Source organism: Anser cygnoides, chromosome 7, assembly GCF_040182565.1.
Source record: "Anser cygnoides isolate HZ-2024a breed goose chromosome 7, Taihu_goose_T2T_genome, whole genome shotgun sequence".
In the NCBI taxonomy this organism is placed as follows: Eukaryota; Metazoa; Chordata; class Aves; order Anseriformes; family Anatidae; genus Anser; species Anser cygnoides.
Window position 1 is genome coordinate 16,710,325 of NC_089879.1, and position 26,137 is coordinate 16,736,461.

At 40.0% G+C, this 26,137-nt stretch overlaps 2 protein-coding genes across 8 annotated transcripts in view; one reads left to right on the forward strand and one right to left on the reverse strand.

Annotated features, from left to right (window-relative positions):
• The window catches only part of IDE (insulin degrading enzyme), a 62,772-nt gene extending 59,391 nt beyond the window's left edge, over nt 1–3,381 (reverse strand). The window contains exon 1 of one of the 4 annotated variants that reach the window (XM_048069213.2): nt 3,227–3,381. Coding sequence is in view for 2 of the 4 variants with exons in the window: in XM_048069212.2 (XP_047925169.2) it covers nt 2,924–3,030 (107 nt within the window). In the remaining 2 variants the exon portion in view is untranslated. Of the gene's footprint in view, nt 1–320; nt 368–2,923; nt 3,124–3,226 lie in introns of those variants that run through there. The other 3 variants (XM_048069212.2, XM_048069211.2, XM_067000573.1) reach the window with 3 other exon arrangements.
• Nucleotides 3,130–25,748, forward strand: KIF11 (kinesin family member 11). 4 transcript variants are annotated; one of them, XM_048069208.2, is made up of 23 exons: nt 3,130–3,232; nt 4,105–4,231; nt 12,682–12,814; nt 12,947–13,044; nt 13,124–13,202; nt 13,554–13,739; nt 13,826–13,950; nt 14,510–14,600; nt 14,886–15,128; nt 15,240–15,335; nt 16,037–16,125; nt 16,612–16,699; nt 17,477–17,665; nt 18,799–19,006; nt 19,300–19,472; nt 19,784–19,906; nt 20,909–21,067; nt 21,454–21,593; nt 22,169–22,448; nt 23,499–23,721; nt 23,980–24,134; nt 24,401–24,517; nt 25,158–25,748. In XM_048069208.2, exons 2-23 carry the CDS (start codon nt 4,209–4,211, stop codon nt 25,281–25,283), a joined length of 3,144 nt encoding a protein of 1,047 aa, XP_047925165.2. In that variant the 5' UTR covers nt 3,130–3,232; nt 4,105–4,208; the 3' UTR covers nt 25,284–25,748. The 4 variants fall into 4 exon arrangements, with proteins under 4 accessions (XP_047925165.2, XP_047925167.2, XP_013043975.3 ...); XM_048069210.2 differs by lacking the exon at nt 3,130–3,232 and adding an exon at nt 3,405–3,525; XM_013188521.3 differs by lacking the exon at nt 3,130–3,232 and having other exon boundaries at nt 3,620–4,231.
• The last annotated feature ends 389 nt before the right edge of the window (nt 25,749–26,137 follow it).

Here is a 26,137-nt window from a genome sequence, read left to right on the forward strand (position 1 = left end):
CTTCAGAAGCATTCTCATGAATTTATTTAATCGCTTTATGCATCAAATGCTGTGAAGCCAATGGGGGCTCTCCTTCACTCTTCCTCCCTCCTTACCATTTTTTCTCCCACCACCCTACAGCCGCAGGGCTCAGTGCACAACCACAAAGCAGCAGTGGTGTCTAGCACGCGGCCTTGCACATGTCAGGAGATGTGTAGAACTGGATGCCACATGAGAGACCTCTGTGCTTTCTTCTAGAATGCATTTGGATGTGTATTTCATACATTTTGTCAGCAAGTAGCACATCAGATTGTCCAAGACTCTCTGTAAAGCCAACTCACCTAACACTTTATGCTGCCATCTGTCTCTAATCCTCAAGAAGAGAAACTTGTGAGGCCTGATGTAAAAAAACAAGATGAGACTGAAACTTTAGGTGCAGTGCACAACAACAGGAATACATAGAAAGATACAAGAACATACAAAGAAGATAGGAGAAAATCTAAGCAACAAAACCACAAAGAACTTTAGGACTTTTGGTCATAAAAAGTACTGTAATCCCCCATCAAAAGCAAGTTCTTATTTCATAGCGGATCTCAGAGAACCAACAGACTTATAACAGTGAGCAGTTTACAAGATTCATTGGTGTGTTTCAGCCACAGAAGTCCTGACTATTTACCTATTTTTGTTCTACTTCTTATGATTTTGGACAGCTCAGTCCAAGTTCTACTGTTAACACTGCGAGTAACCTTCCAACTTAGAGCATTTTTTTCCATTTCAGTCGTTTGGGCAAGCTATAATTCTGACTCATTCTAAAAACAAGTTGCAGAAGGACAAATCTTCTAAACAGAGCTACACTGAATCAGCTTTTGAACAAGCTCCACCAAAAATCACCTTATTGTGTATATACAGCCCTATCTCACAAATCAATGAGCTGATAAAATATAAGAACTGAGAAGATGAAGATACCTGCTGACAGACCACGTGTACAAGTACATAACCAGAGGCACAATACCAGTTAAATCCATTCCTCTCCAGACATTTTTATTACCATGTCCTTTAGATAACTATCTTGTTGTAAGACTGATATATCAAAATTATGAAAGCATCTAATACAGTAAAATACATCAGGAATATCAATCCAACGTGACTTCCCAAAAGCTCTGACAGTATTTTTAGTAAATGACTTCAGTAAATAACCTGCAATGACCCCTAGCTACAAGCCTAACACCTTCCAGCTCAGTGAAATACTAGAGGTAAGACTTTCTCCCCCTTCCCCCTTTCTTTTTCTAGACCTAGCAGGGCAGGGAGCTACTTTTGTACTCATCTGCAAAATGAGTTATATCCTTGATGCTTTGATAAAGGCCTGAAGGCACATCCAAGGGACTCAGACACAGCCTTACATGCAACTAAAGACAGAAAGGTAAAAGGAAGGAAAAAAAAAGTCATCCAAACATGCAAATAGGAACTCTTTCGGGGAATTCCCAACATCAGCATCATTTGATTTTCTGTTGAAAATATAATAATTTGAAATAGAATAATGTTGTACGTGAGATGAGAAGCAGGAGATAAGAAGGTTTAACAGAGAAATGATCTTTGTTGCTTGATGTGCAGTTGAAGGTTAAAAAATAAGAGAGAAGCAAAATTTAAAGCTGAAAAAGGTCAAAATGGACAAAATCCAGAAATGGAAACAGGTAACTTGTAAAAATTAAGGATCTCTCTCAATTACATGTTCTCCATCTTAAAGAAAAATGTGTAAGTGCCATGCCTACTCTGCCTCCTCTCATTTCAGTATTTATGTAGTTCCTAATTCACAATTAAACGGATGATTAATTCATGGTTGTAGGCAGTATGAAAACACAACAGGCCTACCCACATACATACAGTTAAGTCCCAATAGTGCATATATTCATATGCTTAAAGAGCAGCAGCCTAGTAGAAGAAACTACAGCTTCAGGAAAGCGTTGGCTCAGCCCGTGGATTGCGGATTACCTCTACAACAGCGAAACATATGCTGTGCGTTCACGGTATGGTGTGCACAGCAATTGGGAACAATAACGGTGCGTCTGAATTTTGACACACGAGCATTTGACAGCATGAGTCATCATAACTCACTTCTTTTCCTTAAAAAAAAAAAAACGCTACTTTTGACATCTCTTACTTCTGCAGCGTTAAATATAGGTTTGGCGATTAAGATAATAGAGCCAGCAGCTACAGAAGGAGGAAAACAACTTCACCCCTTTCCCTCCCCCAGTTCCCTTCCTCGAACAGCCGTGCTGAGGTGCCCCGCGCTTCAACCAGCCCCTAAGTTCACCAGCCCCCAGGTTTTAGCCCCCAGTTATTTAACCAACCCCCCATTATTTAAGCAGCCCCCAAACTTCGCCTGGCAGCCCCGGAGGGCACAAAGCGGAGCCCGCTCCCTGCCCGCGGCAGGCGGCTTGTCACGAACTGCGGAGGCCGCTCCCACCAACTTTGGTAACTCCGCGAGTCGTTTGTTTTTAACCGATGTGGGTATTTACGCCGTAGGAAGGCTGAGGAGTTGAGCAACGTGAAAACTCTCCGGTTCTGTTTCAGGAAAACAAAAGGGGGGGACTAAAGGAAGGCCGGGCGGCACGCCGCGGCAGGACGGCACCGAGCGGCCGCGCTTTGTGCACGGAGGGCGCCCCGGGAAACTCGAGCCCGGCTCCGGGCGGGCAGGGCGGGCAGGACGCGGGCCTCCCGTGCCCCGCCGCCCCCTGCCTTCCCCTCACTGTTTCCGCGGCCCGAGCTCTGCACAGAGTCGGGGCTGAAGCCGCCCCCCGCGGGCAGCCCTGGCCGCACGAGGTGCCCCCGGCCCGCACACGACGGGGGGGGACCCGAAGGGGACCCCGCGGCCCCTTAAGCAGCGCCGGGACCCGGCCCCTGCCCCGTTCCCCCCTCCTGCCGCACGCACACACACACACCGTACCCGAGGAAGCTGCGCCGCCGGCTCTGAGAGGCCAAGCGGGAGGCCGGGGCGGCGCAGGGGCGCACCAAGCCGAGCAGAGCCCGCCTCAGCCCGGGAAGCCGCCGCATATCCCGGCCCGGCCGCCCGGCCGCGCTCAGCACACGCCGCTCCTCAGCGCGGCGGCCGGCGGCGGCGCCATCTTCTCCGCCCGCCTCCCCTCCCCTCCCCGCCCGGCCACGGCCAACCCCTCCCCGGCGCCCTCGGGGTCCCGTCCGCCCTCCTCGCCCGGCGGGGCCGCGGTGCCGGGCCTAGCGGGGCCCGTACCTGGGGGTGCGTGAGGCCGCCTCTGCTGCCGGCAGGGCGAGGGCTGCGGCTGGGGAGGGGGCGGGGGGCCTCTGGGAGGTAGGCGGAGGCGGCGGAGGGGGTGGGTGGCTGGGCGGGGAGCCGGGGCGACTCTCGGCGCCGCGGGTGGGCGGCCGGCACGGGCCGCGCCCGGTGCAGGCGGCCGGGGCAGCGGGGCGAAGGGCGGCGGGGCCGGGCCGTGAGGGGACGGCGGGCGCTGCCTGCCCGCCCTGCCGCGGGGCCGCCCGCCCGGCTCCCGGCGGCGAAAGCGGAGACAAAAGGTAATTAGGCGCCTCGTAATTTGAGTTGAGTCCGCGCCGCGCCGTCCTGAGCGGCTGAGATTGCAGATCTCCTGGCGGAGCGGCTCTCTGAGGCTTCGCTGCCCTCAGGGAGAGAAATTCCGCCCTGGGAGCTCCCCGTCAGGAGCCCGCTCGCCTCCAGCCAGCTGCCGTGAGAGGTCTGCAGCAGCAGGTCCCTGCCGCCTCAGGCGCGGCAGTCTGCCTGCGAGACGGCTTCCAGGGTGTGAATGCTCCTTTAGGTTGAACCTGCGGTAAAACCCCACGGATTTGGTATTTGGGGAAATCGTTTTTTTCATCTGTTGGTAGAAATGCCTGTGGGGAAGTCGTGTTAGTGGCCGGCTACTTTAATTCCTTTTGGGGAAAACAAAAACAAACAAAAAAACCCCACCACCCACATGTTTGTAGTTCTAATAATGTGCTTTCCTCCAATGTGTCTATCTTCCTCTGTCTTATCTCTCAAGATTTAAAAATACTGAAGAAAACAGTACTTTGCTATATTTAGTGCCCAGTTTTAGTCCAGGGAGATACTGTCAACTTTTCCACTGCCTGCCTTTGTTACAGCTGGTGTCTCACAGCTGGAAGTTGACTTCAGTGAACCCTGTGCCTATCGTCAAAAATAAAGATGTGACCTGAGGAGATAGCTTGGGCTATTCCTGCATCCAAGGATGGGACTGAAGGTGTATGTAAGGTAGCTTCAAACTTGTCAGCTTTGGTTAAATCAGCTATTCAAAATGGCAGCACACTACTCCATATGGTCAACAAAATCTGTCGGGGAATTTGGGGTAGACGTTCAGCTGCTGGTTTCCACTGAGGCCTGTGCTGCTATAGAGACGCTCTTATTCGTACCTGCACTACCCAACTTAAAACAGTCGCGTCTACATCAAGCACACCCACGCTCAGGCCTCAGTTTAGACACAGAACTGTCTCACAAGTTAACTAATCCTGGTTAGAGCAAGGCTGCTGGTAGTTTTCACCTAAATTAACTGGTTGGATATAGAACTGCGTGGGAGCCTGATTCTAACACAACATGTTAACTCCTGTGAAAATGAAGGCTATCTTTGTCCTCGTGGGATTCTAGTTTGAGGTAATCTGATTTTTCCATTTCCTAGTGTATGTAAAAGAGGAGACAAGGCTGGAGGGAAACAGGATTTGATAAATGGTGAGGTCTGAATTTCATCTGGTCACCATTGCCACTGCATTAGAGAGGGTAATACTATTGTGTCTAGCAGAAAGCACACTCTGCCAGGTGATTGCCTCTTAATGATCTGTCTATTCCCTCTCTAGAGCAAACCAGGGGATTAAGAGGTTGGGTAGTTGCTCTCTTACATTGGATGTATAGTAGAAATGCACTACCTTTATTGGTTACAGGAGTGGTAGATGTGTTGTATCAGTTATCACATAGGGGTGAAAGCTACAAGAGTGTGCAGGCAATTTCTTCCTTTTTCACGTCCTGAAAGAGAGTTTGCTACCCTAATGTGCCCTGCCTTTTCCACCTGAGTTAGCTGCTCTGAAAAGTACTGTCTTTCCCTATAGATCTTGCCTAGGATATACATGGGGGCAATTCTGGGAAAGCAAATTAGACTTCATCTGCAAAACTGTCATCTTCTGGGAACAGTTGCATCTAGAGCAAGGGCTTCTACCTGTCTAACTATGGTGATGAAAGGTTATGCTTCTTATTGTGTCATAAACAATAAAGTTTACACCTACTGTACTTTGCACCTATGCCAACTTTATTCCCTCTAAGCTTGTTTAGAGGCTATGCAGTGGCACTGATGTTTATTTGGAGATCATATTCTTATAATTAGCCCCTCTCCGTTTCAGTTTATAGTAGCCAAAAATTACCTTCATCCACTACTTTGGATATCTTTTGCGTGTTTCTAAAGTATTTTTAATATAACACCATTACCAAAACTTAACAGAACTTTCAATAAAATTCCTTTCTTAATGTAACCCAGCAACCAAAAATATTTTCCATGTGAAACTTTAATTGCTCATAGACAATTGTTGTATTCAGTCTTGCTTCCTCATCTGCCATAGAGAAAAACAAGTGTTGTCCAAAAGGTCAAATGAACTTAAGTATGGTTTAGAGTAAGTAAGTGTGGAAGTTATTGAAAAAATCCCATGAAGAAACCTTACGGAGTAGCAGCGGCAGACTCCTCTTCAGGATGTGTGACATAGCTGTACAGTGCAGGAAGAACAATCCTTAAAATAGGCAGGTTTGAAACTGTTTAGAATAAACCCACTATTTTCAATTCTTCTTGAAAACTAAGAAGCAGCAAGTGTAAAACTCTACGTACAGTCCTGACATGTTTCTAATAGAAGCATATTTTTCTGCCTACCTAAAATTCTGGATTAAATTCAAATTGTAATTGTATATAAAAGGGCTTTGAAGAAATCTGGCCTCAGGCTGAAAAAAGCATAGATTATAGTTATTTCAATTCCAAAATAAATAGTGGCAATTTCATGACAAGGCATATATGAAAAAAAATTAGTGGTAACTGCCAGAATATCTTTGCTCCTAACTGTGCATCTAACTTCCCTAACTGAACCTTTATATGTTAAAGAAGTAATGTATAAAACATGAGATGTTAAACTGCAAGTGTGTTACAAAACAGGGTCACTAACCAGCTACTAGGAAAAGTCTTCCATCTCTTCCTACAAAAATAACTTAGTTTCAGTCTTCCCCAATGGCATGTTAACAGAAGCGTTTAACCCCTGTGATTATACCAGTATTGTTTAACTGGCATAACTTCTTCTATTGTAAAGACATTTTTTCATGTGTTTAGGTACAGTAAAAAAAAAAAAAAAAAAAGCATTCTGTAGTAGTGTCAGATATTTTTATGCCAGTACAATTCTATTTTCCCTGTTACAACTTTCTTAAACCCCCCATACTCATAGCTAGATAATTATACCAGGAAAAACAAACAAGCCAACAGAGGCCTAATACCCTGAGTGACCACTCTTCACCAGTTTCAGCAATAAAGGTACATATAAACATCTTTCTTAATATACCAGACGTTAATTTGTGTTTTCAGGACAGCTTTCCTATTTAAAATAGTATTCATCTGACACCTTGACACATTTTTGTTTCTCAACTTGTTTGGCTTCTGGGCTTTTTCTAAAAGTTCTGTTGTAAGTATAATTTCCTTTTCCCCTTTATGTTTTGTATTTGTATATATGATTGATCTATCACTGTTTGTGTTTCAGAGGTAAAAACAACTGAAAGAAATGCTTGAATAATTTTGCCTGTTTCATATCTAGTAGTTTTCCAGATGTTTTGAGATTTACTAGTTACATTAGTATGAACTTAATACTGAACTCTTAATGCAGAGTTAAATGTGCATAACTGAAAGAATATGAACTTTGCTTTTTTTTCTTCCTTTTTTTTTTTTTTGACAGAGATGGGAGATAGTTTAGGTGGGAGATAGATTATTGGTGGACCATAGGGCTAGGGTGCTCCTGGGTGTTGTGAAGATGAAATAAAAACTGTTATGTAGTCTTAAGGATGTAATGTATGTTGCTATACTCCCTGCTTTTCCTCAGCATGAAGCATGAGTTGCATGTAGTCAAGGCTTCTTTCTCTACCTTCAAAAACGCCTTAGTGCTTGCATGTTCATTTTAAGAGTTGAATCTATTCCAGGGGTTCTTAGTCTGGAGGCTGTAAACAAATTTAAATGGGCTATATTACTCTGATTTGGTTTTGGTTAGATAAGAGGAAGATGCTGAAACTATAAGAATAATAAGTGTGACTTGCTGATAATTCTTCACTGGTAATTGCATATGGAGACCCTACTCTAGCTCACTTCAGCTTCTGTACTGTGTGCCACTTTAGTAATCAAAATAGGGTAGGTGTTATTAAGCTTTGAAGAAGCCTTGAACTCTCAACTAAGCTTATAATTTGTATTAATTATTATCTCTCCATTACTATAATCTTTATTAATTCTTAGCTAATAATGTGTCATCAATTCTGTTTGTCAAGCCTCCATACCTATAATTACCCAGGTCATACGATTTTAATCCTATGAAAATACAGATTTTGTTGTTGTTGTTGAGATATACATTGTCCATGAATATAACTATAAAACACTGACTCCTGGTTTTCAAACTTTAGTAAAAAAAAATTGTCCTTTTTGATCAATAAATAGGGATTAGTAATCTCTACTGAAATTATTATATTGGCATCTGTGTGTTATTATGTAAATTATTTTCCTGTAATGCTTTTTGTGTTTCTTTAAAAAGGAAAAAAAAATTGTCACAGTACAATGTACATGCATTCTTAAAGGTTGTTCTCTTGACCACTGTTTAGGCTAAGTATTCTTGTATCTTTTTTTCTTGTATTTGTTTTTATTGCTTGTGAAATACCAGTTCCCTGTTACTGTTTGTGTTTATAGCATATTAGTATCTTTAGGCTCAACGTAGTCTAAGAAAACGTATGACCTAAGCTATAAATTGACTTCATAAAACAGAACTACAGCTATTAAACTGTATAATTTTTTTAAGCTAACCTGATTACCGGAAAGAGTTGTTTCCACTTACCACAGCTGTGGCAAAGGTATCTGTGGGCCAGATTCAACTCCTGATAATTTGATTCCTGTTGTTTAAATGCAGGTTTGTATGATTTCCTAATCTCTTTTATGTTTATGAGAGACATGTTTATATTTTGAGCACACATCTGACTAATGTAGGTCATACTTTCAGACCAGAAAAGAACAAACAGGCAGAAATGAGATGAAAAGACCTCGTCTGTCAGTGTTGCTTTCTTTTGTATGATCTGTATGATGGAGTAGGGAGAAAAAGGTAGTTCAGTATGTTTGCACACCTGCATTCAACTTATCCAGTCTAGCAGTAACTCCTATACACCTGTCTGTATGAACTACTTTTACTCCTAGCAGCCACGCAATATGAAAAGCAAGTAAGAATAATTGTGTTTCCAATATGTTTGCAATGGATATTGCGTTTGTATTATATTAGTTTTCCCACCTTGGTACATCTTTCCTTAACTGAAACAAAATGTATTATTGTGATTTTAGTGTTTCACTAGACGGTCAGAGGGATTCGGAGAGATTCGTTAGTGTTTCTCCCACCAAACTCATTTTGGTTGGAAAGTTAAGCTTCAAAACTTAGAAAGCATAGATTCCGTAGTTTTCCATGCTTATAAAGTAAAAGTGTTTTTCTACAAGCTTTCTTTACAGAATCATTGCCTTATTTCTAGGTTAGAGCCCAAACAATTAAAAATGGGTGTTTAAGGGCAGTAATTCATCCGGCAGGTATGAACTTTGAAATGCCTATCCTTGCAAAGTAATTTTCTTTTCGTGTAATATATTTGCTATATATTATAGAAAATATGTATTATTTTAATATATAAATATATATTTTAATATATATTATTGCAGTGGCATGCAGGCTGTAAGGACTTAGGTAGAACAAAGCACAAATACTGGCTCAGAAAGGCTGTTAATGAAAATTGTTATTAATCACTAAAGATTTTCTAGCTGGTGTCCTATCTCACCATCAGCCTATATTTAGAACATCAGACAAATTTGTTGGATGTTCATGTTCTCTGAATCAACGCCTGCTCACAGCAGACCAGGAACCAACACTTCATGTCCTTTCCTATAAAAATAACACGTCTGTGTTCTTGCTTGTTATGAAGTTGATTAGCTCTGACATTGCTCTAACTTTTGAGGTAAAGGGCAGAGGAGCGTAGCGTGACGCTGCTTCATGTCCCTGTCAGAAAAATTACTGCGAACCTTGCAGGCTAGGGTTCGTTTTAGTACCTTGAAGAACTCACCGAGGAGCTGTAGGTTTCATAGTACCGGTTTTATAAAAGGAAGAAAAAAGGGTTGGGGAGGGAACTTGTGAGATTGGGGAGGGGCGATGCTACTGTCGGCACCGGGGGCGGCCCTGCAGCGCCCAAGCCAGACCGTGCTGGGCTTTCTGGAGAGCAAACCCCACCGGAGCAGCGCCGCCTCGGCGCGGCTGTCCCTTCAGAAACAGAACTGAGCTGGGGAGGGAGCAGCAATCTCCCCGCCGCGGGGGCGCTGAGGTGACAGCCGGGGGAGGGCTTCGCTCACGTGACGCCTCCTCCGGCCCGCCTGGGCACTACGGCCCCCAGCATGCCCCGCGCTCCCGGGCGGTGAAAAGCGCCGCTTCCGCCGTCCTCCCGCGTCATCGCTGCGGGCTCGCCCGCTGTTTGAAAGCCAGTCCCATGGTGCTCCGCGGGCTCCCCGCCGATTGGCCGGGCCGGGGGGAGGCGCGTCCTTCAAACTGGGCGGCGGGGCGCGCGCTCGCGCCCGGGTGCAGGGCGGGCGGTTGGTGGGGGCACGGGCACGAGGCAGCTGCTCCGCTCCGCGCCGCGCTCCGCTCCTCGGCCCCGCCGCGCTCGCGCCCGGGCCCGCCATGGCCTCCCTCAGCTTCCAGGGCGGCGGCGGCAAGAAGGAGGAGAAGGGCAAGAACATCCAGGTGGTGGTGCGCTGCAGGTAGGCTGCGTTGGTTCAGTGCGCGCAGCCGTGGGGCTGTGCAGGGAGGTGAGGGGCCAGGGGAGCGCTAACGCGGCTGGCGATATGGCAGCCCGAAAAGCCTGAGGTGTTTTCTCCCGGCTGGGAGCGCGCCTGCTGCGCCTTCGGCCCCTGCCCGCCTAAGGAGACACCCCGAGTTCAGCCGCCAGGGTGGGGGAGGCAGCCTCCAGCGTGAGGATCGCCAGCTGCCTTGGCTGGGGAGGTAAAAACAAGCGTTCGATGTGGTATGGCAAATTCGGTGCGCTGAAAATTCGGTTTTTATAACTTGAAGGTGACTTAAAGACCTGTTCGTTCACACTGGGTCTCAAATGTTATTAAAGCGTTGCTTGTTAAATATATACTACTGGTAACGGTTAAGATCTGCATTCAGAAACGCCTTCAGAAAGTTGTTTGCACCAGAACTGCAAGTTTACATATTGTTACTAAAGCCTTTTGCAGTCGTTACATCTTCCTGCTTGGAAGTTCTACTTTTACCGCTGCACCATGAACGTAAGAACTGGAAGGGTTGTTCTCTTCTACTCTTGCAACACAAGGAACAAGCTGCTGAAACGAGTGCTATGGGATTGGTGGAAGTGTTGATGTAAATCAAGGATGTTGCAAAAGACAAGTAATGTTTGTGAACCAATTGTGTTTGAAACACTGCTAGCAATCACTTTCTTTCTCATCCAATTAGTACTAAATTGTTCTGGAAGAGCCTCACAAAATGTCAGTGAATACTTCAGTTAGATACAGTGCTCTGTGTGAATGACATTGTGACGTTTTACTTTTGCTGTGACTGATCCTTCAGTCTAAGGTCTATATCAAGTTTTAGTCTCTATCCCCTAAAAACTCTGTAGCTCACCTTTTCTCTTGCATTTTGTAGTGCTTTTCTTTTTCAGTATTGGTTTGCTGTTTGAGGGAGTAAACTCTCCCTCCGTGGTTCCCTTTTCTACTGCACCAGTCAAGTTCTACTTGTTTTACAGGTAGATAGCATCGTCTTATTGACACCTGGTTTGTTTCCAAAGCCTGGTGCGTCTGACTGAGCTTATCAAAAACCTTGTCAAGCAACACGTTCACTGTGCTTCGATAAAACATGAATTTGAATGTTTAAAATGGATGTATTAGCATATGTTTTGAATGGATTACCCAATGAGATGAACCTGTGATCAGATGTCACTGTGGCATACCAAGCCCCTGCTTGTCTAGTGGCACTTGGTACCGATCCACATGTATGCTCAGGTTTTACTGAATTGCCCTTAATCCCATGGTTGTGGTCCATACAGCAAGGCTCCTGTGTTTGACTGGTTCTCTGCTGTATCTTTGCAGAGCAGACTGTATTTATTGTTTGGCTTCCTACTATTTTAAAAGCTGCAAAACCAAAGCTAGAGCTTGCCCCTGTGAACAAGGTCGCTGTGCTCGTCGGCTGTCACCGAGTGCCTTCACTGCCGCTCTCAGTCTTGCACTGAAGCCTGTAGTGGTCTGTTTAGAGCTAGCACTTCAGCCTCGGTGCTATGGTGAGGAAGAAACATTAGCCACAAGAGTCAGGAAACTGAGATGTCATATACTTGTGGCTTTTTTTTTTGTTGTTGTAGTGTAACAGCATCTGAAGTGTCTCTCCTGTCAAAATAATTTAAAGTTCGCAAAAGTTGTAGAAGTTCTCTTTTCAGGTTGAGTGCTCCTTTATGGGTAACGCGCATTCAGTGCAGTAACGCTGCTAAATGAATTACAAAATAGCACTTCATGCTGTCAGTTTTCAGCCTGTGGTTCCTGTGTTTTGGGGGAGGAATTATTGCTAATGCACCTTCAAGGAAAATTGTATGCCATGTTTGAATTAAATTAGAGTTAAAAAGAAAATGCTTGCCATCATGTTTCTAAACTTTTATTGTATCTCTGTTAAACTTACTTAAAATTCTTACTTAAAAAGCAAAATAAAAAGGTGCATAGACTTTTTATCCCCAAAATCAGGTGTTTCTTTTCTGTCTTATACTCTTCGCACAATTCAGATTCTATACAAATATGTCAGCATTATAAAGGTTCTGGTATCGCTGTCTGTTCTTATGCTAGTTGTAGGTTCTGTTAGTATGGCTGGTGCTTTAGAGAGTTATGTCATCCATGAGAGACTTGTGGTCTGCACTGTTTGTGTAAGTGAAAGAAAGGATGTTCTTAAAGTGCGTTAATTAGTTTGGTTCACTGTTACCTTAACTTTCCTGTGCAGGTTTCTTTTTCTCAAGGTGGTTGTTTATATACTATTTCGAGTGTTTAATTGCTACCCCCAATTGACTAGATAAATTTAGTGGAAAAGACATTTTCTAATGCAAGTTATCTATGTATATATCTAAGCAATCTTTTTGTTTAAACAAGCTAATAAACACATGTATACACTATACTAAGCTCAAAATATAGGTGCTTGAGTTGTCCCATAGTGAGTAAATAAAAGGAGAACAAGGTCTGGAAAGTGAATTGCAGCAGTTTTCTCTTAAGCAAGTGTTAACTAAATTGAGTTAAAACCATAATGTTCCTTTTAGCCAATTATTGTTATGTGGATTCTTAATCCGAGCGATACTGCTGCTTTGTAAGTTTGTGTTCTTGTTAGCAATGATATCAATCCAATATTCTGTGGGGTTTTTTGTTTGTTTTTTAGGCCTTTTAATGCCTCAGAACGTAAAGCAAGCTCCTATGCTGTTGTAGACTGTGATCAAGCACGAAAAGAAGTTAGTGTCCGCACTGGCGGAGTCACAGATAAGACATCAAGAAAGACTTACACGTTTGATATGGTAACTACTTGTCAAGTTTGGGACTTCTAGATAAAAGCCAGTAAATTTCTCTAATACAGTCTGACGTCTGTGCTGTGTGGTGCTATGTATTACTGTACTGGTAAATGGGACGTGTTGTCTTTGCTCCAACAGGTTTTTGGAGCTCAGGCAAAGCAGATTGATGTATACCGGAGTGTTGTGTGTCCCATATTGGATGAAGTTATTATGGGCTATAACTGTACAGTGTTTGCGTAAGTATGCTAATCAGTATTAGGAAACTTCATTTTAATTTTACTTTCTTGTTTACATTTAATTTTTTCATTCTCACAGCTATGGCCAAACTGGTACTGGTAAGACCTTCACAATGGAAGGAGAGCGGTCACCCAATGAGGAATATACCTGGGAAGAGGTATGTTTTTCACTCCTGAGGCTTCTCTTAAAGCTGTACTATGGTTCAAAGCTAGATGTTGCGGAAAGTTAAAGAAAACCTAGAGTTGATTTCTTTCAAATACTGAAGCTGACTTTCTTTAAACACTTGCAAATTAATAAATGTTCTCATTACTCTATATGAGAATCCAAACTTTACATTATTACTGCAGGCATACAATCTTTAGCAATAATTTTATGGAAATTGATCTTTATTCAATGTATTTTTGTCATACCCAATTGACCTTAGCTGAAATTGGTGCACACACTCACCACCCCCCAATCTCTTTCAGTACATCTATACATTAAATTCCATTGCATTTTCAATCTGTAGGATCCGCTAGCAGGTATAATACCCCGTACGTTGCATCAGATATTTGAAAAACTCACAGAGAATGGCACTGAATTTTCAGTGAAAGTCTCTCTTTTGGAAATCTACAATGAGGAGCTTTTTGATCTTCTGAATCCTACTCCTGATGTTGGAGAAAGACTGCAGATGTTTGATGACCCTCGAAACAAGGTGAGTACTGTCTTCCAAAATCTGTGACATTAAGGCTTCAGGGGCTGCTGGAAGATGTCTAATAATCATGCATTCTCTTCTGACAGAGAGGTGTAATTATTAAAGGCTTGGAAGAAGTAACTGTACACAACAAAAATGAAGTCTATCAGATCCTGGAACGGGGTGCAGCAAAGAGAACAACTGCAGCTACTTACATGAATGCATATTCTAGGTATTAATCTTGTCTGTTTCAGATTTTTTTTGTTGATGTTCTATTAAACAGGATCTTACTGAAGAGGCAAAAGCCATTCAAGTTGTAGTAGACCTTACCTAATCTTGAGGTTATGTATTACAGTTTATGTTGCTACATGTGGATTAGAAAACCAAAGCCATAGCTGGAACTTGAAACTATGGGATGATGCCTTCTAGTGCATGTATGAAGGGTTATAAAATATGGAAGACTCCCACCTTAAAAATGGGCAAACTGTTGCTCTCTGAAAGATGTGTGATTATAGAAGCTTGCCCTCTTGTTTAGAGGTTGCATGCTTTGTTATGAGTATACCTCTTGTGATGATACAGTGTCTAGTTGGAATGGAAGTCCTGGAATTCCCCTATCTGCACAAAAATATACATGGTAGAATTATTTGGCATATTGAAAAAGTGTAAGTTGCAATTAATTGGCCAAATTTATTTCCTAAAAAGCACTGATAGCTAACCTGAAGTAGTATCTTGTAGCAAACAGATCATTGGCCTTTAATGGGATGCCTGTCTGAAATGGAATTCTTTTATAGCCGCTCCCACTCTGTGTTTTCGATTACCATCCATATGAAAGAGACCACAATAGATGGAGAAGAACTCGTCAAAATTGGGAAGCTAAACTTGGTGAGTATTTGAACTAAATTTCCTTGATGGTACTCCTGAAGTAATGAACTAAATGATCCAACCTCATTCTCTTGAGAATCAGATTTTTTTTCATAAGGACAAAAATCATCATCTTCAAGTGATATGAACTGTCTGTCACTCTGAGAAATGTCTGCTTTTTCACTCCCTATGTCTCCTGAACATATATGCATAAATTAATTCATGTGTCTTTTTCTGCAACACCGTGGAGCAAGCATTCTTCATAGTAATTTGAGATAGAAGCATGTCCTTCCTCTCGTCTTTCAGGTTGATCTTGCAGGAAGTGAAAATATTGGTCGATCTGGGGCAGTTGACAAAAGAGCTCGTGAAGCCGGAAATATCAACCAGTCTCTCCTGACACTGGGAAGAGTTATTACTGCTCTAGTAGAAAGAGCCCCACATATTCCATACAGGGAATCTAAACTCACAAGAATCCTTCAAGACTCTCTTGGAGGACGAACAAAAACATCAATAATTGCCACGGTTTCTCCTGCATCTATAAATCTTGAGGTAAATTTTATGTCTGAATATCTGTTTCTATAATAGATATATTTTTCCAAGGATACAAAAACATAAATGACTATCTTCAGCTTGACCTAATGTTGTATCTGTTTATCACAGGAAACACTGAGTACGCTGGAATATGCTCACAGAGCAAAGAACATAATGAACAAGCCGGAAGTTAACCAGAAGCTGACCAAAAAAGCCCTTATTAAGGTAAGCTAGGCATGTATATTCACGAATTTAATAATATTTGATTGTTTTGACACAATTTCTGCTATGTAGGAATTACGAAGTCATGGAAAAGCTGACTAGTTAGTAACAGTGCTTTTCTGAGGTGATTTTAATCACTGATCCTGATGCTTTCAAACTAAGCTGCTCTACTGGTACAATATTTCTTAGTTGCTTTGCAGTTACTGAAACTGTTGCCAAGACTAAAGCTGGAGAAAGAAGGCAATTGATACTAGCTATGACTCTGTGTATGGACTAGCTATTTACAAGGTAGTGGAGAGCGCGAAAAATACTAGACGACTTGTTCTGGACTTGCTATATTAGCTGCTGCATTCTAGAAAATGCATGAATTGAAGTGAACTTGTTAGTAAGCTTGAATGAAAGATAACATGAAGAAGCTAACTATTATTAAAGAAGCTGCAATTCCCATTATGGTAGTTAAATACAACTAAGTATGATTCAAATTGAAAGTTTCAATGCTCTACATGTATGTAATGGTATGAGTTTAAACAGTGCTACACTGAACGTATTTGGACACGCAAATGAAGAAGGTTAGGTTTTGGAACATTCTCCTGTGTTTATGCAATACTTTGATAAAATTCAATCTTCCTGAGGTACCTGTTAAGCTAAATTTTGAAAATAAGGTATAAATGTTCAGGTTTAAATATGATTATTTCTTGATGCAGGAATATACTGAAGAGATTGAGCGTCTGAAACGAGACCTTGCTGCTGCACGAGAAAAAAATGGAGTCTATATTTCCCTTGAAAACTTTGAGTATGTCTCAGGATATCTATAAAATGTCTAACAACAAATCTCAAATATTGGTACTGATCCTTATACAGAAAATGTTTTCAGATCTATTTTCAGTCCTAGAAAGCTGAAGATAGAAGAACTTAACTGACCAGTCAATTTCTTCTTTAGAATTTAGTTATTACACAGAAGCCTAGAAAGTAGGTTTGTACTGAGCACTTTTTTTTATTTGTGGAACTTACCATATGCATAGCCAGCATGCGTTCTTTTTTTAAGATAGAAGCTGATACAGGAGAACAAACTTGATAAAGCTTGCTTCACTTCATAAGAGGGCTTGTTTATACAGAAAGTTTCAAATAGAAAATTGTCTTAAATCCCTTCTGCATTAAGTGAAAATTCTGTTTTTGATACAGAAGTGAACAGTACTTTTTGAAATGGCTAAACATGTAGCATGAGAACAATAGGTAATCTTGGAATCAACTCTGTTATTGTTATTAATCTTTACTATAGAGCCCTTAATGGAAAGCTGACTGTTCAGGAAGAACAAATTGCAGAGTATATTGACAAAATCAGTGTCATGGAGGAAGAAGTGAAAAGAGTAAGTGCCATTTCTCAACTGTGGCTTATATCTGCCAGAAAAAAAAAGGGGGGGGGGGGGGGGAATCTTTGGGGAAAGGAGGAAAAAGATTGAGCAAACAACAATTTGAAGAGTTTTTTTTCTTAAAGGTCAGTTATAATTAGTTGAGTGGAAGCTTTTTAATCCTAGAAGTTAGAAATTTGAAATACTGTATATGAAGTTGCAAAACACAATATTTATTTTTAAAGCTGTTTTAAGGTTTAAAACTTAATTTTATTTGCTGGATTTTCAGCAACAATTTGCTTGTAAAATGGTATCTCAGTTGACAGTTACCTGCCTTAGGAGCAAAGAGTGATGGGATAGAGGAGAAGGTGATGAGCTCCAATTAATGAATAAAGAATATGCAGAAAATTGGAGCTTCCTTTTCTAAAGAAATGCAAATATTAATTTGTAAAACACGTAACTAGTCTGTGTAACTAGACTTATCTTTTGATCAACTTTACTGACCTTTCCCAATTCTATCTGGTTATGTTTTAGAGGGATTTCTTCACTGTGATGTAGCAAGTGCCTGGTCTTCTAGCTTGAGAAGGGAAGCAAAGGCTTATCACAGTGAAAATTATGTTGGTTTGTGACATTTTCAGTGAATACAGAGATTCTACAGGTCTCTAGTCAGGTTTAAGAACTTTGAGGCTTTTGTAGATGACAACATGCATCTAGTATCGTGGCGTAATCTGAGACATATGAGGGACTGCTGTTAAAACACATTGTTGCTCTGCTTATGTTTGTCTTCCACTGTAGATCACTGAACTGTTCACAGTTAACAAAAATGAACTTGAACAGTGTAAAACAGACCTGCAAATCAAGGAGAAGGAACTTGAAGAAACACAAAAAGATCTGCAAGAAACCAAGGTTCATCTGGCTGAAGAAGAATATGTGGTTTCAGTTTTGGAAGACACTGAACAAAAACTTCATGGCACAGCTAGCAAGGTTGTCACTTTCTTGGCACCTGATTGCAAGAGTAGCTTCCCATGTTTAAGAGTTTCGTGAGCTGTTCAAGGAAATCATTCATGCTAAAGCATGATGTGAGAGTGACAAAATGACTTGAAGATGAAAAACTAGGATTTACCCACTATAAATTGTTATAGTGAAAAGCTACTTAAAGATTGGAAGGCTTCCTCTGCGAAATTATTAACCAGTGTTTTTAGCAGCCAACAGTCAGTCTCAAATTACCTTTCTTTCAGTCTAGTTTGTCATGAGTTTCAGTATGTTGCAGTATCTATTGTTGTGAGGAGTTCTGCAGAATAAGTAATTTACTTTATTAGAAGCTTGTGCCTGACCTTAAAACATAATTAATTATTTATGTATGGGGTGGAAAAATAACAAGATGCTTTACAGGGATGTATGCAATAATTTACACTCACTGAGTGAGTAACTGAATCTATTTCCCTGTTGCCTCTATATTTTAGGGTGTATTTTTGAAGTGTTTGGGAACTGGTCTGAATTCTCAAAACAGACTTGATAGAGAGTCCTGCTATTTCAAGTGTGAAGTGATTAATCCTGTAACTTTAGTGAACACGAAAGTTCTTTCTACTCAGATTCTTGAAAAGTTGGGGTGCTTAGATTTACATGTGGGTTGTGGAGTGTTTGTGTGAGAGAAAAGGGGATAGTAATCATTTATACTAACTACAAAACCAAGAATTCACTATACTTTCAAATTCTAAATTATTTATCACAGAACTAATACTGGAAATCACTTACTTCCAGTACCATTAAAAATATGTATTTACTGTTAAGTCTTTCAGAATAAGTTGAAGTGGTCAGGAATTTTTTGGTCACTTCAGTATATTGAATGATATCTTAATTCTTTAAATACTGAGAGGATGTCCTATTTTAATGCTTTAATTTCAAAGTTAGAGTAAGTTACCTCTAGAGGGTAAATTTTTCTTGTGTTTCAAGACTAAATGATATAACGTTGAATTAAGAAAGGTTATAACTTGGTGTGAAGGGAAATACCTGTCTTTCTAGGGATACAGCTTCTCCTTTAACTTAAACTACATTTGTTCTTAGTTAAATAACTTATGCTTGACTTCTGGTTTAAAGGTTGATTAACTTTTTTTTAGTTGCTTAGTACTGTTGAAGAAACTACAAAAGACGTATCTGGTCTCCATGCAAAACTGGACCGTAAGAAGGCTGTTGATCAGCACAATGCTATTGTCCAAAATACATTTGCAGGACAAATGACTGATTTGTTCAACAAAATACAAAATTCAATTAGTGAGAACAGTTTGAAGCAGCAACAGATGTTGAAGTCTTATACAAATTTTATAGGTAAGTAGTACCAAAGATTTTCTTAAAACTGTTCCTTTTAGTAAATGGATGAGGCTTTATTTTAAACAATGTAACGACTGCAGTTGCACCCATAATAACATATCTGGGATGATCAACTACAAATAGTAGTTTAATTCAACCATATATCTCAACTTTCTCTTCTTGATATGTTTTATGAACTAAGAAAAAATACTGCCTTCCTGTGTTATAAGAGGCAATAGGGTGATGAGCAATAGAGTTTGCTCTTAAAATGAAGCTTTAAGTTGTGTAACATTTTTTGATTTCTTTTGTAGGTGACATCTTGTCTACCAGTTCTTCAGCAGCTAATATTCTTGCATCAGTTGTATCAGCATCTTTTGCCTCTGTTAAAGAACTAGTGTCTACCGAAGTTTCTTCCCTGTCTGAAAAAATATTACAACATGAGAATCTGTCACTTAATTGTAAAGCTGAGCTCCTGAGATTAATTGTGAGTAAATTTTCATCCTCTTTTGTTATTTCAAGCATATGAAACTGTCCTCAACCAGAAGAGGTGCTGTAAACATTCTTTTCCCCTGATGCTCTCTACCAGTCTGATTCAGCGGTTGGCTGTGATTATATCCTTTTTCGCTTCTTTTCTCATGCCATCGTAAGCTGTAATATACTATCCAGCAAACATTTATTGCAGAGCACATGGACCACAGCTATTTGCTTGAATATTCATTGCTTCTTAGTAATGTAGGTCTGTGATATTCTGTCCTACTTCTGTTTTTCTTATGTGTTTTTTATTGCTCTTCCTAGGAGGAGCATACATCTGGATTAGGAAGAGCATTAAATAGCTTGACACCAATGGTAGAATTTGTCCTGGGCCTAAGTTGTCAATTTCAGATTAATGTGAAGAAATATTCTGCTGTGGCTGACAAGGTAGCACATGTTTTGTTTCTTATCTTATGCTATTCTGTTTTTTGTAACTTACAGATAAGCTTTGGTGACTTTTCTGCAGTATGTAGGTGTTTTCACTCTCCGGCTTTTTCTCCTTTACTTTGTCCTATGGCTTTTCTAAGTCCTTTGTTCTACCTTCTAGCTCTTTCATTCAGACTTCTCTTCCACTTCTGTGTGTGGTGTATTCATTTGCTACCTAGCACAGCTGCTCACCTAAATGCCACAAAAGAATGATACAATATAGATTCTTCATGCTACCTGTAACAAATACATGATAATATTCTTATGGTAGTCTCTTCTGTATCGTAGAAGTCTGAAAGAGCTGACTGGGACAAGTTCTGTCACTTCAAATTCCTTCTGCTGTCATACCCAACTTTTTCTCTAGTTATTTTGATTCCCAGAAAATGTAGTAGTGTGTCTGGTGAACAGTGTAGACAGCACTGTCCTTATTTTTTATATTAAAAAAGTCCTTTACTTGAATTTTTATTTCTAGTCTACCTTATATTGTATTTTTTTATGGAACTGCATCTTCACTTTTTCATTGTTTTCTCCTTTTTGTTAAAAAATCTTTGTTCCTTATGAAGGAGTTAGCTTTTCTCTTCTGTCAGTTGCAAGTCATTTGAAATCAACTCCACCTCATCTAGAGGCTCTTTACTGGTTTTGAAACTTAAACAGCAACTAGGGCCATGGCTTACCAGCTCTTGCTTTTTATTCTTGTCTTAATCAACTATGTTGTCTGTCTTCCTTTTTTTGTCTTCCTCTGATGCTGAATTTGGAAAAAAACACATTAAGTGCCATTCTGTAACTTCACATGGCTCCAAGGGTTACTTGCTATCTTTTATCCACTGTAGTTTATTAATGCCTTTGTTTCTGTGTTGGGTAGGTGGTGTTCCCATCCCTCCCCCCATACTATGTCAGGGAAAAGTATCCAGTTTCTAATCTAATGACAAGTATTTAACTTTGAATAAAACTCTTTTTTCAAAGATGGAAAGTCATAAAAAGGAAATGGATACCTTCTTTGAAGATCTTTCTCTCACTTTGAAAAAGTTACGGGAAGAAATGGCCAGTGTTCTTGCTCAGCTTCAGAATGATTGTGAGAATTTAAAAGAAGAAGTGGAAACAACAAGATTGGCACATATGAAGGTATTCTTAGAGTAAGAAATCTGAAGGCCAATAGTTGCTTTGATTCAAACTCTTTGTAGCAATAAAACATTGTATTTGCTTCAGAAGCAACGCTAGCACAGTAGCTTGGTGATCATAATTATTTTCAGCTTTTTTGTGCTATTTTAAGAAGCTTACATATGAAGCTAGCAAAAAAGCTTACGCTTGCTATGAGCACATCCGGTTTATATACCTTTACGTACATCTCCACAGGCAGTGTCTGTCTACTCTACACAAAAATTGTAACTTTAATTTTAGAATAATAAAGCTCTAGTATTTGTTATATTTTTTTCTTAGAGTGTGTGAATGCCTTTATTAATAATAGAAAGTGCAGAATACCAGTAAGATGTATAATGTTTTTTTAATAGAGCACAGCAGAACTAGTGTCCTCACTGCAAAGCCAGCTTGACCTGTTTGCTCAGGAGACTCAGAAGAACTTAAGTGATGTACTGGCAAAAAATGGAATTATGGAGACCACCATCACAGCTGTGCAAGAAAACATTCACCTGTAAGGAGCATGTTACGTACTGTGTATAGTGATACAAGATGAAACTATGTATGAAGAAAATTGCAAAATTAGATGTTCTTCATATTTATATGTTCATGAATTTTTCTGGGCAAAATGTTTGTTAGAGCTGAGTTCAGCCACAGAATATAAATCATAGTTCACCTTTCTCCAGAGTAATGGTAGACCTACAAAGCTTTTTCTCAGACTTGTCTCCTGAGCATACTGTGTATAAGAGACTCTGGTTTGGGCGAGCAATGTGTTGTGATAAACGGCCCTTGGTACAGCTACCCTTCATACCAAGAAGGCTTAACTTGAAGTATAAATATTGTTGCATGCTTTATTCAGTTTTAAAATGAATAACTAACATCTTGCCAAAGATTTAAGGGGATTGAACAAACCTGGTAGTCTGAGTGCTGCCATCTCTAAATTTACAGAATAGAGCAGTAACATCATAATTAACTGTTTTGATAGAACTGCACTACTTCACTGTTTCTGGTCTCAACTGTTTCTATACGTAGAATCTGCTAAAATCTGCCTTTCAAAATTCCTGAACTGTTAAAAATTCGTTGTTGTAGGAAAACCACAGACCTAGTCAGCAGTACAACTTCCAATCACAGCAAATTTATTGCATCTATGGATAACTTCTCTCAAGAGCTCAGGAACATAAATGCTGAAAACAAGATGATGCTGGAAGAATCCACAGACCATTGTCAACAACTTCTCAGCAGTCTCAAAAATGTGTCTCAGGATACTGATAAATGGGGTGAACTTGCAACTGCTCAGATAATCAGCGTTACTGATCAGCACCTGTTGTCCTTCAGTGATGAGAAAAAACAACTTATGTGTTCACAACAGGTACACATAGCTGTTTGTAGTCTAATGCAACATTCAGAAACAAATTTTTACAGTAGAATTTGTAGGGGGACATTCTCAATTATGATCAGTATAAAATGGTGGTGTTTTGATAACAGCAGACTCATGTTAATTAACTTAAATGCATTTTGGTGAAATCTAAAAGCTTAATTTGAGTAAGATTTTGAACTTGAAGTGCAAATAACTTCTTCAAATACAAAAAAAAAATCTTGATCAGTCCTGTGTGGCTAACTTCCATTTGTACCTTGGGCTTTTTACATCTTTTTGATAGTACACAGCGCTAAATCTAAAGCTTATCTATAAGAAGTGTCCCTGGGAAACTTACACAGAGATCATAGACTATGTTCTGCAGAATAAAAATGACTTTATCTGTCAGCTGGGCTAATATGGTAGAAAGCATTCCTTTTTAGGCATATACTAGCTCTTACCCCAAAAATTTTTCACCTACCATCTTTAATTTTCATCACAAGTTTCACTTCTCACCCTTGTTCTATTGTTGGATTTTCCTGTTTCACTACTTATTAGAACATTTTACTAACTTTTATAAATAGATAAAAGTTTAGAGTTAAATGTGTTTGCAGTCTCAAGACACTCCTGTATTTGTTATGCCATCTGAATGCTTCAGGAGTTCCCTTCCAATAGGAAGGACTAAAAATTCATGTCTTCCTCCTTGTCCTCTGGAAATGCGTAAAACTTCTATTTTTTGAAGGATTTTTTTTCACTTTCACTTGAAAATCCTAACTCAGTGCGGGGTTGTGTAGACACCTGAGAATTCTCTTCTGAACCAAATGGCATCATCTTTATTCTTATGAGTAGCTTTCTAAAATGATCATACTTTCTAAGAAACTGACTCTCTTCTGAAGATAGTTCTCAAAATGAGAATGTAAAACTGGCACTGAAACTTCTCAATTTGAGGTCTCAGTTGTTTCGTTTCAGATCATGTTATTAATCATGCACCACATCTTAGAAAAGAGGCCATAACCTTAACTTTCCTGTTAACTTGGTGTTTTTGTTTCTTTTTTTTTTCTTCAGAAAAACAAAGAAAACTGTGATAGAGCAGTAGCTGAAATTGTTGACCATATTGATAGACAAAAGAGTGCTGAGGAGAAGGTACTAAATGGCCTTCTTGAACAGATAAAAGTTGATCAGGAGATACTTCTGGAGCAGAAGCTGGCACTTAGTGAGGAAGCACAGCATGGTCTGACCCAGGTTAATGGTTTCCTGCAAGAGGATCTTAAAGTGGATATTCCAACAGGTATTTGAAGTAGGGCAGGAGACAGAATGCACTTGCAGAAAGCAAGTGTTGAGTTGCAGAGTTCGTAAACAATGATTGTTGGGGACATAATACAGCTGGCAGTCATGCCTTATTTTTCAGTCAATCATGCAAAACTTGATGACTGAAGAAAGTGTGACTTCTGTATTAAGTTAATGTAAAATTGAGGATCTGTTTTTAAAGCTATTGCTTTAAGTGTTTACTAGTGTCTTTCATTAGTATACCCCCTTTTCATTAAAGGGACAACTCCACAGAGAAGAGACTACTTGTATCCAGTCACGCTGGTGCGAACAGAACCCAGGGAACTTCTACTGGAACAATTAAGGCAAAAGCAAACAAATCTTGATGCTGTGCTAAACAGTGTGACAAAGGAAATGGAGGAGAATGCAGATCAGGTAAGTATATGAATGATAAATGAGACACTTCAATGAAGCAATGAAAGATTTCAAATATTCAGGAGGTTTTTTTCATTTCATTTTGGAACCCCAGAGCAGTTACAGCCTTTGTGCGGGGTACTTGCAGTTAGTCGCATGCTGAGCTTTTGAGAAAACCACTATCTTGAAAAAGAAGTGGCATGTCTTTTACAGATCTGATCATATTTTATACATTCATCTAGGAACTTCAGACATTCAAAACACTTTTCTGAAAACTTCTGTTTTAGGACTTATTGGAAGAGGAGGAAGGGATGCAAGACTCCAGTGAAAGCCTTGCTGGCTACAAATCCTTAGCGGATATAAACATAAGCTGTAACACAAATGGTGGCATTCCGTTTTTCCAGGTAACTTTCACAGTTGTTTAGAATATCTGTGAATTTAAAAGTGAAGGAAAACTATCATTCCACAATAGGCGTGTAGTATAAAATCACCTGCTGATAGTATTCAGTGTAGTCTCACAATTTCTGTTAATCTTGTAGAATATGCTTTGTTAAACTTGAGCTAAAATAACAGTAAGCTTCTAATAAACTGGACAGATAGCAAAAACTCCTCAGCAAGTAATCTTCTGTGGGGAAAAATGTCACGATTTGTGATACACAAATGCATGTGTTTGCTTTAATGAAAAAGTTGAAAAGATGTGGAGTGTTTTCTTAGAGGCCTGTCAAATGTGTCATAATTCTTGATTTTTCTTTGACTTTCTGCCTTGCTCTTGATGCTTTTTTTATAACCCATGTATCAGTGTAGACCCCTGATACATAAGCTAATTTTTTGTTTATTTGTCATGGATCCTTTACGTTGCTGGTGAATTGACAGATGTCTACAAGAAATCTCTTCAGTAAATGCAATATAAGGAAATTTTTTCAGGGATTTTACCAACTTTTTTTCTGAGAACACTATACTGCATTGTACATGAGCAAGAAGTCTTTAATTTCTTTGTATACTCTTAACATGGAAAATTGATCGGGCATTTTTTTTAAATCCCAGCACAAAAGGAGTCACAAAAAGGATAAAGAGAACAAATCTGCAGCAACGTTGGAGAAGACCAAAACCGAGGATATAACAGAACAGCTTCTTCCCAAATCTAAGATTCCTTTAAGATCAATGAACTAATATATATATCTACTGCAGATCCTGTTTTGGAATGCTTAACGTCTAGTGGTCCACTGAGCCATAACTTTTCTTGGTTATTCTTGGTCTCTGTATATAGTGAATATACTGATGCAAAGTTGGATCAAAAGACTGGCCTGACACATGTCCTACCTTTGTCCCATTTTTATGTGCAGTAGCTTGCGGAGTATTAATAGACTTTTTTTTAAACAAAACCTGCAGATTATGGTGCTGTATGTTGAATGAGGATTTTTATATTGTCGAATAAGAGATCCTTTTCTGCTTCTCAGGTTTAAAGCCACAGAAAGGGATGTAGAATAATGCTTTATTAGCATTAGCAGCTGCCACTGTGTTTTAATTAACTGTAAATAAGTGCTCTGTTTCTATGCCTACCTTACTCTGATTCCTGTTACTATGAAGTAGATAGTTGTCTTTGGGATACTTCAAATAAATCAATTTATACATGGAGCACAGATGTATATGCATGACTTCCATCTTAAATCCATCTTAAATTAAACTTGGTAATAGAGCTAAAACATTAGCAGATCTTCAAGTTAGATACTCTGGACAACCTTCAGGCAGCTGCTCACAGACAAAGATAAATATATTTATGATAAATACAATATTTGGAGTGTGGCATTATGCTTCTCACTCTAGCATGAGACCAGTCAGCTGTCTTCCTCTGAGATCTTACTAATTTATTCTTTCTTTAGCCTTTATGGGCAAAGCTAATTGTTTTTCCTCAGCAGCAATGTGGGAAGAGGGAAGACATTAATTCTCTTTCAAATGAAGGAGACATCTACAGTTCCACATACGCCTTTTTGTTTTTGTATGTCTTGGCTGCTATTGTACTGGAT